The sequence below is a fragment of the Engraulis encrasicolus genome, chromosome 1 (assembly GCF_034702125.1).
Source record: "Engraulis encrasicolus isolate BLACKSEA-1 chromosome 1, IST_EnEncr_1.0, whole genome shotgun sequence".
Lineage (NCBI taxonomy): Eukaryota > Metazoa > Chordata > Actinopteri > Clupeiformes > Engraulidae > Engraulis > Engraulis encrasicolus.
Window position 1 is genome coordinate 45,483,892 of NC_085857.1, and position 12,500 is coordinate 45,496,391.

A 12,500-nucleotide genomic window follows, 5' to 3' on the forward strand; every position below is an offset into this window, starting at 1 on the left:
GGCAATACAATTAATAAGTATTATTCAGGGGACATAGAGAAGGTGGCTGCCTTCAATACAGGCAATAGGCTATAGGCACGATAACAAAACAATATATAAAATTATAAACTGCACCACCTGCATACATTCTATCAATACAAGACACAAACAGACATAATAAATCTTTTTTGTCTGGCAGGAGTTATTCCTAGTGTAATACACTAAAAGGAATGTTACTTCAACTTCAACTCCAACCAGATGATGGTTTATTATACCCTCCTACCACAGGAGGGCGCAGTGCAAGTTAGATGATCAGATGACGTGTAAGTTCTTGCAGTACCAGGAAGTGAGCAGGACTGTCGACGAACCAGCTACCACAGGCTGCAACTAACAGGACTTTTCGAGAAATATCAGCACAACTATTGAATAACAAGACAACTTTTTACTCTGTACGGACTACACAGGTGTTGTGCGAAGGCGAAGTCGTGTTTGGAAAACACGACCATGGTATTACTGCGAGATCTGTACACGCCACTTATCGCACTGATAGCACTGTCGTCTTTCTGCGACGCAAGAATACATCAACTTACTTTAAAGGTGAGCAACGTCAAAGGAAACAAAGTGGTGCACATCGTTAATCCCCGCTTAACCAAGTCAGGAAGATGGTTAAGAGGCTGTGTAGTGAAGGGTCAAAAGTAACCGGAAAACAAAAGCGCAGTCGCCGTTGTCAGCTACACGAGCATTAGCCTCCTGTGTCAGCCCATCTGCTAGGCTGCTAATCAGCTAGTTATGAATAAGTTATAGTTCTACGTGTAACGTCAACTCCGTGAACACACGGATTAGTTTTCCGATTTCCGACTATACACTTAGACTTGTGCTTTCCATTCTGTTGCACTTCAACAAATACTTAAAAGCGCGATTTGACAGAAGACCAAGTTTGTCACGTAACGTTGGTTGACAGCGCTGTGGTTTGGTCACATGTCACAAGTGATGTGTTGTTCAAGTGCGTATTGGGATGGTTCGTGTACGCGGAATCAGACAATGACAGTTCGCCCATAAAGTGACCATCTCTTGGTTCTCCGAAGAAGGTCTTACTATGTGATAGTAGCTTTGCGGTGTCATCAAGGCCCCCCTTTCATTGCGCCCAACAGATGCTGATGGTGACGCGGTTGACATTGCTGTTGCTGGCCAATTAGACGCTGAAAGTACAGTGTCATAGGCTAATGTTTCTAAATAGATCTTGCAAATGTGTGTTGTTTGCTCTGTGCCAAACATTACATTTGTAATCAACGTGAAAACCCAGCCTAGAGTCACATTTGTGCAACGCATTGTTGGCTTACAGGACCCAAGTCCAACCAGCCAGTGATTCCATCCCATTTTGGGAATGCTATTCAATTGCTTTATTGGTCCCGAAGGAAATTTGTCTTGGGCATTCACAAAAGCTGCCGTACACAGTATACAACAAAACACACAATAGATTATGTCCATGTGTTTATCATGGTGTCAAAGTCCATAAAGGTTGGAGCAGGCTTCACTCAAACGGATTTTTCCTCTTTTTAAGGTGCTGCTGACCTAATTACAGTATTATAACACTGAAAAGTAAGAGGAGGTCGCACCATGCATTCGAATCTCAATTACACACGTTTCAGTGTGTGAGGAAGACAGAACGCCGAATCGTGTCTTGTGTAATAAAAGAAAGTAAAATGCATGGTACGACCTTCATTTGCTTGATCATGGTGTCATCATGTTGCTAATTGTCACCTCCTCCACCCCACACACCTCCTCTGTCTCTTGTCAGAATGAAACGCGTTCCATCATTCACCTCAACACCTTTGGTTTCTACGCCAACGGCACCCTGGAGTTTCAGCTGCTTTCTCTGCGCCTGTCATCAAAGGAGACGGCATCTGTAAGTGTGTGCATGAGTGAGAGTTGCTCCATGTTGATAGGTTGTAACTGTGTGAGAGAGAGAGAGAGAGAGAGAGAGAGAGAGAGAGAGAGAGAGAGAGAGAGAGAGAGAGAGAGAGAGAGAGAGAGAGAGAGGAGAGAGAGAAAGAGAAGAGAGAGAGGAGAGAGAGAGAGAGAGAGAGAGAGAGAGAGAGAGAGAGAGAGAGAGAGCTGTGTGTGTCCACATTAACATGTGTGTGTCCGTGTAATGAGGTCATCTGCGCTAGTTGGCCAGTCGGATCTCGAACGGTCCACCACTTACCAGTCAAGTTTTGGGCATGGGAGTCACAGCACGATACAGCCGGGCTGAAGGTTCAAGACCGATAGCTCAGCTCTACCGCTGTAGCCTTGCATCCTCCACTTGTGCTTGTGGCCTTGTACCAGGAAGTAATACATCGTGATATCATCACTGACATCAGCATTATATTGGGTCATTCCACGCCAAATCTCCGAATCATCCCGCACGACCATCTCAGATTTGGTAGAAAAAATACAAGGAGGTTCACAAACGTCCCAATAGGAAAAGTGCAAAATTATAGCTCTCAACTCCTCATAGTTTTGTCATTAAAAATGTTTTTGTCAGGTACCCCCCTCACTCGTTTGGAACAGATTTCTCAGAGAGCCCACTTTCAGAGTGTTGTATCTAAAAAACTACTTTAAGTAGGTCCTTATTAATTTCAAGGGGTAAGATTTGGAACATGTACTTGTGAAATGTGGATTTTCACACATCCTCTTGTCATTTACCACAGTTTTCTGGGGGCTTAAAGTTGCTTGAAAAATTCTCACCTTTGAATTTGTGGGCATCTTTGAAGGACTGTGGTAAGTACAGTTTTAAAGACAGAGGTTTGATATGGACAATGTATGTTCTCAACCATTCTGTGCATGTTGTGTTGAAAGACTGATCTTCTGTGATGAACAGTTTAGAAGATATGAAGTATTTAAAATGGAAAATCTGAATCTTGGTGCCATCTTTGCCACGTTATTTAAAAAAAATGTCACGACTCACCACCATATTATCAACAGTTTTGGAAAGATTAGATGTCTGTTCTTAACATATCCAAAAACTGGGATGGTATTCTGCCTCATTTGGTCACAATGATTTTTAAAAAACCCACTGTTGTGTGACTTCCACTGCTCCTATGAAATCCTGATATTGGGGGGCAACTTTGCCATGCTATACCAAAACAATGACAGCAATCACCACAATGAACTGAACAGTTTTGGAAAGATAGGATGTCTGTTTGTAACATATTCAAAAACTGGGATGGTGTTCTGCATCAATGTCTTGTAATGACTCTTGAAAAACCCTTTGCTGTTGCATCAGCAGCTCCTGTGAAAATGCCTAAGTCACATGAATTACCAGGGGCGGAGCTATAGGGGGACAAGCAGGGCATTTGTCCAGGGCCCTCCTGAATTTGTGGTAGGGGCCATAATCATGACCTTTGCAGACGTTTGGGTGCCAATCTATTTGGGCTGACACTGTGAATGACAGGCAGTTTGACTTGGGCATTTTTGATACAAGAAATATGACTTGAGTATTTTTGAAGCACACAATAAGAAACAGTTGAGTGATTTATACACCATTATTATTTTTCTTTTTCTTTTAGCTTTTAGGTAACTACATTTTTTGGTAACTAAATGTTCGTGAATTAAAGGTTATGGCCATGTCTTTAAATCTCAACACTGTAGGATTTAACATTTTTCTATTATACCGTAAAGTAAGTCTTGAATTGCAGTAGTAATACATTAATTGAATCATTCTGATTGGTAAAGTAGCATTGTTAACACGTTGTCTTGATACAGGATGTTTGCCAAAATTTTGTTTCAGCATATGATTTTTATTAACAAAATTCTTTCAGCGCAAAACATATTTCACTATTTAACTTTGATACATTTTGAATATCCCATCACCTCTACAACTTTACTCTGTTATTAGAGGCGCATATCAGCTGATTAATCACATAGAGCTTTGCCATGGTCCAATTCAATGCGCTAGGTTCCTCGGTCATGGTTAGGACTGGGGCGGGGCCAAGTTCTATGAACAGGTCACCTTTGTCATGGTTTTTTTGGGGGGGTGGGACACTTTTATTATCATAGAGAAGAGAAAAAACAGTGATGATACAAAAGGAGGAGACTGTTCGTAAGGAGGTAACCTGACTAAACAGCTGTCCTGCCCCTCCAATCACCATGACTGCGCTACCCTGAGCATGGTGCTACACCACTGCTACACTGACTGAATGCTCATCAAAGGTTAACCCTGTCACAAAGCTAAGCAATGCAAGCATTAATGTTTGATGTTCTACATTAATTCTGATGAATTTGCATAAATGAACATACATGTTTACATGTAGTGAAACACAAATCAAATGTGGAAAGAATAATCACATGATAAAAGGTAATATCTCATAAACAATCCAAAACAATCCACAGCAGACCTCAGAACCGCATCAAAGTTGGTAAACAAGTTATTAAAGTTTGTTATGAATTGTAATAAAAAGCATTGAGATGTGGTGATAGTCAAGATGTACTTGATTCAAGATCCACGGGGATGTTTCAGTGATTCAATATTTCATCACTTTATTCTGGTATTTGGTTTTCAATGCCTAAAGATGAAGTTTACACACATCTATAACCTTTGATTTACTGGAATGTAGTTACAGAAAAAGCTGGAAAAAAAACTCTGTCAACAGCCACTTTTACTTTTTTGCCGTATTATATTGAGTGTGTCGAAAATGCTCAAGTCAAATATCTTGTATCAAAAATGTCTGACTCAAATTGCTCAAGTCATTCACAGTGGCGGAACAATTGCACATAGGGCCTCATGGCAAATACTGGTAGATGGGGCCCCCATGTAGCCTGCAAAGATCAGAGCAGGGGCCCCACCTCAATAGAGCAGCAAGCTGCAGATGTCACACAGCCATTTTTACAAGTCCATTCTTAAAAAATGAGACAGAGCACCACCCCAGTTTTTGGATATGTTAAAAACAGACATTGAGTCTTTCTAAAACTGTAAATGTCATAGTGGTGAGTTCTGTCATTTCTTTTGTATAACATGGCGAAGATGCCACTAATATCATTTTTTCATAGGAGCTGTTGAAGTCACCCAACAGTGGGTTTTTGAAAAATCATTGTGACCAAATGAGGCAGAATACCATGACAGTTTTTGGATATGTTAAGAACAGACATCTAATCTTTCCAAAACTGTTGATAATATGGTGGTGAGTCGTGACATTTTTTTTGAATGACATGGCAAAGATGGCACCAAGTTTCAGTTTTTCCATTTTAAAGACTTCATATCTTCTAAACTGGTCATTGCAGAGGATCAGTCTTTCAACACAACATGCACAGAATGGTTGGGAACATACATTGTCCATATCAAACCTCTGTCTTTAAAACTGTGCTTACCACAGTCCTTCAAAGATGCCCACAAATTCAAAGGTGAGAATTTTTCAAGCAACTTTAAGCCCCCAGAAAACGGTGGTAAATGACAAGAGGATGTGTGAAAATTCACATTTCACAAGTACATGTTCCAAATGTTACCCCTTGAAATTTGTAAAGACCTACTTAAAGCAGTTTTTTGGATACAGCAATCTGAAAGTGGGTTCTCTGAGAAGTCTGTTCCAAACGAGTCAGGGGGGTACCTGACAAAAACATTTTTAATGACAAAACTATGAGGAGTTGAGAGCTATAATTTTGCACTTTTCCTATTGGGACGTTTGTGAACCTCCTTGATTTTTTTCTGCCAAATCTGAGATGGTCGTGCGGGATGATTCGGAGATTTGGCGTGGAATGACCCTATTTCAATATCTCGCAAAAGCTCAGTTATAAAAAAAAGTCATTTTCTCATTTGCAATCGGGATGATGAATGAATAATAGTCCCCCAAAAATTGTTGTAGCTAGGCAGGCAGCGGGGAAACTTTATTGTTTTCTCCATGGAGGTGGGGCCAGGAGGCGGAGCGAGGCCACAAGCACAAGTGGAGGACGGGAGGTCACATATTGGAGCGCACACACTGTGTGAGGTTTCGGGAGAGAGGTTTACTACAGGGTTCCCACTGGTGCTTGAATTCATTGAAAATGCTTGAATTTCAATTAAGTGTTTTCAAGGTTGTGAAAATGCTTGAATGTTTGGTGAAGTGCTTGAAAATGCTTGAAATTTGTGTCAAAAGTCAAATTCAGTAAGCCAATAGAAGTAAATTGTTCAGGTACATAAAAAATCTGAGGGAGTGAGATGTCAGATGGGATTTGCCATTCGACAAGCTAAAATTGATTAGAATGCAGGAGATTGCATCTTAAAAACACAAAATTCTGGGGGAGGAAACCCCCCCCCCCCAAGCAACTTATTTAAAGGTGCTGGAAAACTGAAAATATGGTGCTTGAAAAGTGCTTGAATTTGTTCATGAAAAAGGTGTGGGAACCCTGTTTACTAGCTAGACATGCCAAACTCTGCTAGTTTGCATCCGTTACATGTGGGTGTCCAAGAGGGCAAGCGTGACCGAGAGAGTAGAGGTGTTTGACGGATAACACACATCGTTGCAATTCAACATCCGAGAGATGTCAGATGTGGTGTATTGTTTTTTTCCTCTCTATACATTCGATTGTCTACACTACAGGCACGGTGTCAGGGGTATAGTGGTGTGTGTGTGTGTGTGTGTGTGTGATCAAGACAACACAGGGATGTCATGTCACACCAACGCCTCTTGCTTTTCCCCTTGTCTCCGTCAGGTTGGCTTCAGTTTGGCCAAGTCGCGGGTGAACAGTGTGGTCGTCTATGGCGTAAGTACCATCTGAAAAGTTTCCAAGCACATGCAAACGTTGACATCAGACTACACACAAATGCTTGAACTGATGTGTATGTGTATGTGTGTGTGTACTCTACTTAAAGTGACGGTCCGGAGTAGATTCACCCTATTGCCATTTGAACCGTGACATTCATCCAGTAGTCCACCGGAAGTGTTTTCTACCTTTGGCGCACATTAGCTGAGTTACCGAGTTATTAGTACAAGCGCTAATGGAACTTGGCAGTATCTCCAAACTTAGCACACTAAAATCCCATGCCATGACACCCAACTTCTACAGTAGTAAAAATAAGGTCTGTACTCACAAAACGATGCATTTGGAAGTTTGTACATAGTCCAGGAGTTTATCATTATCAACACAAGCCGAATAGCTTCTTTGCTTATACAGCTTGGTCGACGTTCCTTCCGCCGTCTGGGAGGAGGAGCTCGTAAAAGTCCTCAACGAAACTCGTAATATGAACAATGAAAAGTGAATTCAGCATCAGTATTGATAACTAAAATCCTTGTGTAATTGATAGTAGGTAACATTTGAAATATCTTGTCAGTGTTGCCTTGAACATATAAGCCTTTACCACAATTCAGTGAAAACTTGTTTTGATACTCTCGTCTTTGAACTTTGTTGAGGACTTTCACAGGCTCCTCCCAGATGAGGGAAGTAGCGTCGGTCCAGCTTTGCAGATGGTGGAATGGTTGCCTGGTTAACACCAGACCTAATCACAAGTGAGATTTCAGATCGAAACGATTGTGTAGAACTAAAGGCAGTATGGGAGTTCCCAGGCTAGTGGAATGGTGCTTTAATCTTGTGCAGATGTGCAGGTGAATTACGTTGGCCTGGGCCAATGAAATCAACAACATGAAGTTTCAATTTGCTTGATTTGCCACCATCATGGTCTGTTGACGGTGTAACTTTGTAACTGTGTGTGTGTGTGCGTGTGCGTGCGCGTGCGTGCGTGTGTGTGTGTGTGTGTGTGTGTGTGTGTGTGTGTGTGTGTGTGTGTGTGTGTGTGTGTGTGTGTGTGTGTGTGTGTGTGTGTGTGTGTGTGTGTGTGTGTGTGTGTGTGTGCAGGGAGAGGAGATGGACACGTGTCCTTTGCTGAATACGAAGAGCAGTGCAGAGCCTCTGGTGCTCTTCATGATACACACCAACCCACCAAGGTGAGCGTGTGTCTGTGTGTGTTTCTGTGTGTCCGTCTAACTGAATGTGAGTGTGTGCGTGCGTATGTGTCGGTCTGACTGTGTGCGTTCATGCGTGCGTGCGTGCGTGTGTGTCTGACTGTGTTTGTGTGTAGCTGCATGTGTGTACCTTTTTGATTTTGCAAGAAAAGTATTTGTTACTGGTATGCCTACTGATTTGTTTGGTACTGTATGTCTCTGGAACGGATCTATACATTGAATATAGTATGTGTGTACTCACAGTGCACATTTGTATGCACTCGTTATGGTACAGGTGTGTGTGTGTGTGTGTGTGTGTCAGTGTGTGTGTAAGTGTGTGCACGCATGCCAGTGTACTTGTGTACCTTCTTGTTTGAACAAAGGGTTAGATTGTATGTATGTGTGCCTATTAAATGCTGTGTGTGTGTGTGTGTGTCTGTCTGTGTGTGTGTATTAGTGTGGAGCTGAAGCTGTCAGGTGAGGACCAGGACAGTGTTCTGACGGCCTTCATAGATGACGACTCCGCAGGTGAGCACACTCACACAGACTCATATACACACTCACACAGACTCATATATACACACACTCACAGATACAAATTCACTCTCTCATACACTCATAAACACACACGCGCACACACACACACACACGCACAGATACAAATTTACACACTCATGCACTCATAAACAGTCATACACACACACTTTCAGCAAACCCTCAGGTGCGCCCCTGCTTCTTCACACGCACGCACGCACGCACGCACGCACGCACACACACACACACGCACACACACACACACACACACACACACACACACACACACACACACACACACACACACTCATCCATCCATCCATCCTACCATACATTGTTCCACAGCCTGTAAGTACTACCATGTACTGAGTCGCTTTTGGTAAAAGCGTTGGTGAAGTGTAATGTAGTCTGTGCTTGAAGTGGGGGGGAGGGGAACTCAGTTTCCCCACCTCTTAATTTTCATCATCAGAGTTCCTGCACCAATCTTTTCAGAACCTTGTCCGGCGTAAGGCACAGCAGTAAGCGGACGCCTAATTGCATTAAGTGCATTAAATAGCATCTAAAACACACCAATTTTCTTTGGGGAGGACCCCAAACCCCCCTCCAAAAATACATCCTCCTTTTTACTGTCATGGACATGGTCACTCTATTTGGTACTGATGAGACTGTCGGAAAATCAGGGTTCCTGCACTTCTTTTTGGATGGTATTTTCGGACGATCAGGGTTCCTGCACCTCTTTTTTTCAAACTTCAAGCACTGAGTGTAGTGCAACACAATGGAGGAGGGTGTAGGAGTCCAGCCACCATATTCTTCCCTAATGATATTTGGGAGGCCCACGTACAACCTTCCGACTGATCGATAACTATTTCTTCATATTCAGGGTTCCCACTGGTGCTTGAATTCCTTGAAAATGCTTGAATTTCAATTAAGTGTTTTCAAGGTTGTGAAAATGCTTGAATTTTTGGTGAAGTGCTTGAAAATGCTTGAAATTTGTGTCAAGTCAAACTTCGTAAGCTAAGTGATATAAATAAATTGTTCCGGTACATAAAAAATCTGAGGAAGTGAGATGTCAGATGGGATTTGTCATTCGACACCCTAAAATTGATTTGAATGCAGGGAAATGCTATTTTTTCTGATCATAAGCCCATCTTTTTTAACATTGACATTGCTCATCCTGCTCAGATAGACAAAGCCCCTGGACATTATTTTCGTCGTTTAAACCCCCTGGCTACAACCCAGTTCAGTGACTGCTTTTTAAGTAAAGATATCACCTCGGTTATGATGACTGCAGCCGCCGATGCCTCGTGCAGTCCTGAGGATTTAATTTTTTTATTTAACTCATCCTGCTCTGAGATTTTGGATCTAGTGGCCCCTCTTAGGTACAGGCATCCTAATTTTAAACCTAGAGTGAGGTTTGATGACCATACGCGTTCCCTCAGGCAGGCCTGTCGCAGAGCTGAGAGGAGATGGAAGAAGGACCGTCTAACCATCTCCTTTCAAATGTTTAAATCTGCTTTGTCATCTTTTCAGGCTGCCGCCAAAGAAGCCAGGGCCAAATATTTTTCCGAGATCATTAATAGGCATTCAAATAGACCTAAAATTTTGTTTAATACTATTAACTCTATTATGAACCCACCCCTTTCCCCAGCCCCCATTATAAATTCGGATGTCTGTGAGAGTTTCCTACATTTTTTCACAAAGAAAATTGAAAATATTAGAGCTCTTTTTCCTCCCCCTGATTTAACTTATCACCCACCCCCGCTTCCTACCTCTACTTTCTACGACTTCAACCCTGTCTCCCTGGTCGACTTAAAGGACATTGTGCTCCACATGAAAACCACCTCCTCTCCTAGTGATGGGGTCCCTTGCCCCATTTTAAAGGAAACCTTTGACATTACTGGCCCCTCCCTACAACTCATAATAAACTCTTGTCTGTCATCTGGTTCTGTCCCAGCCTGCCTCAAACATGCAACTGTCCAGCCTTTACTCAAGAAACACAACCTGGATCCCAAATGCTTAAATAACTATAGGCCCATCTCAAAACTCCCATTCATTTCCAAAGTACTTGAAAAAGTAGTATTGTCCCAGTTGTCCCCCTTCTTATCCCAGCACGCCATCTTGGAGCCCTTTCAATCCGGTTTCAGGGCATGTCACAGCACAGAAACGGCATTACTAAAAATTACCAATGACTTGCTCCTCACACTCGATGCTGGCCAAAATGCAGTGCTGGTCCTCCTAGATCTCAGTGCAGCTTTTGACACTGTGGATCATGACATCCTCCTTAACCGCCTTGAAGAGTGGGTGGGCATTAAAGGGACAGCATTGCAATGGTTTAAGTCATATCTGCAACAAAGGACCTTCTCTGTCTCTATTGGTCATTCTTCCTCGGCCTCTGCCCCGGTCTCCTATGGCGTCCCCCAAGGATCAATTCTAGGGCCGATTCTCTTCTGTCTGTATATGCTCCCCCTAGGGGACATAATTCGTAAGCACCTTGTCTCTTTTCATTTCTATGCAGATGACACACAGCTTTATTTACCATTAAAAACACAGGAGTCTGCCCAATCTCTCCTGAATTGTGTTGAGGCCATTAAGCACTGGATGTCAAACAACTTTTTACAACTAAATGACAGCAAGACTGAAGTTGTAATTTTTGGATCCCCAAAATCAATTCCCAAAGTTACTGGCTACTTATCTCACCTCTCCTCCTTTGTTAAACCATCTGCCAAAAGCCTGGGGGTAATCTTTGATTCGGACATGTGTTTTAAAAAACAGATTAATTCTGTTATTAAAAGTAGCTTCCATCAGCTGAGAGTAATCACCCGGCTCAAGCCCTCACTGTCCTTTCAAGATTTTGAAACAGTAATCCACGCCTTCATAACATCTCGGCTGGATTACTGCAATGCCCTTTACTTTGGCCTCCCTCAATGCCAGCTAGCTCGACTGCAGTTGGTTCAGAATGCTGCGGCCAGGCTTTTAACAGGCACAAAGAAGTATGAACACATCTCCCCTGTCCTCTCCTCTCTCCATTGGCTCCCCATTAGTTTTAGGATTGAATTTAAAATTTTACTTTTGGTTTTTAAGGCACTAAATGGTCTGGCCCCTACCTACATCTCCGACATGCTGCAGCACCGCTCCGCTCCCACGTCCCTTCGATCTGCCGACAAAAGTCTCCTCCACGTTCCCCGGTCCCGCCTCAAAACCAGGGGGGACCGTGCATTTGCTGTGGCAGCTCCTCGTCTTTGGAATACTCTGCCCCCTGACATCAGATCTGCTCCTACAATCACTACTTTTAAATCCAGACTTAAAACTCATTTCTACATATTGGCCTTTGCTCCCTAGTTTCATCTTTTTCCCCCCCTATTTGTATTTACTTATTTTTCTTTATCCATGTAATTTTATCTTATTCACTGTGTGAAGGCCTTTTGTATCTTATGTGTTTTATTCTTACTGCTGACTTTGTCTTGTTTTTAATCAAATTCTTAGTATTGCTTAATTTTAGTATTTTAGTCTGACACTGTACAGCACTTTGGTCAGTTCCTGCTGTTTAAATGTGCTTTATAAATTAAACTTACTTACTTACTTACTTAAAAACACGTTTTTTTTCTGGGGGAGGACCCCCACACCCCTTTCCGCAACCTATTTAAAGCTGCTGGAAAATTGAAAATTTGTTGCTTGAAGGTGCTTGAAAAGTGCTTGAATTTGTTCATGAAAAAGGTGTGGGAACCCTGCATTTTGCATTGTCCTCTTATGCCTACGTAAACACATGCAACTAACTATTTCAGACGAGACATGTGTCATTTCATCATCCTTTATATGTCTGGGACTGGTAGAGATTCTATTCTTCCCTGTGTTGGGATATGGGATTCGAACCTGCAACCTTCCGACCCACCCCCTAACCGCTACACCACGTGTCATTCTTGTCTCGCCTGTCGCCCAGGATCCAGGAGGAAGCGTGATGCTGATCCCACCCAGCCCACCAAGGGGGACCCAAAGACTACCCTGGGGGATGCTGGTGAGGCAGGTGCGGGTGCGGGTGCGGGTGCGGGTGCGGGTGCGGGTGCGGGTGCGGGTGCGGGTGCGGGTGCGGGTGCGGGT

General features: G+C 42.9%; 2 protein-coding genes across 2 annotated transcripts in view; both read left to right on the forward strand.

Annotated features, from left to right (window-relative positions):
* The first annotated feature begins 325 nt into the window (after nt 1–325).
* The window catches only part of LOC134457529 (protein GPR108), a 12,898-nt gene continuing 723 nt past the window's right edge, over nt 326–12,500 (forward strand). The window contains exons 1-6 of the mRNA XM_063209540.1: nt 326–576; nt 1,778–1,885; nt 6,646–6,696; nt 7,786–7,874; nt 8,329–8,399; nt 12,343–12,444. Coding sequence (XP_063065610.1) covers nt 484–576; nt 1,778–1,885; nt 6,646–6,696; nt 7,786–7,874; nt 8,329–8,399; nt 12,343–12,444 — 514 coding nt within the window. The 5' untranslated portion in view covers nt 326–483. The remainder of the gene's footprint in view (nt 577–1,777; nt 1,886–6,645; nt 6,697–7,785; nt 7,875–8,328; nt 8,400–12,342; nt 12,445–12,500) is intronic.
* LOC134452901 (protein GPR108) overlaps nt 12,482–12,500 on the forward strand; it is a 14,790-nt gene continuing 14,771 nt past the window's right edge. Inside the window, exon 1 of the mRNA XM_063203576.1 lies at nt 12,482–12,500. This exon is cut by the window's right edge and continues 135 nt beyond it. The gene's annotated coding sequence lies outside the window, so the exon portion shown is untranslated.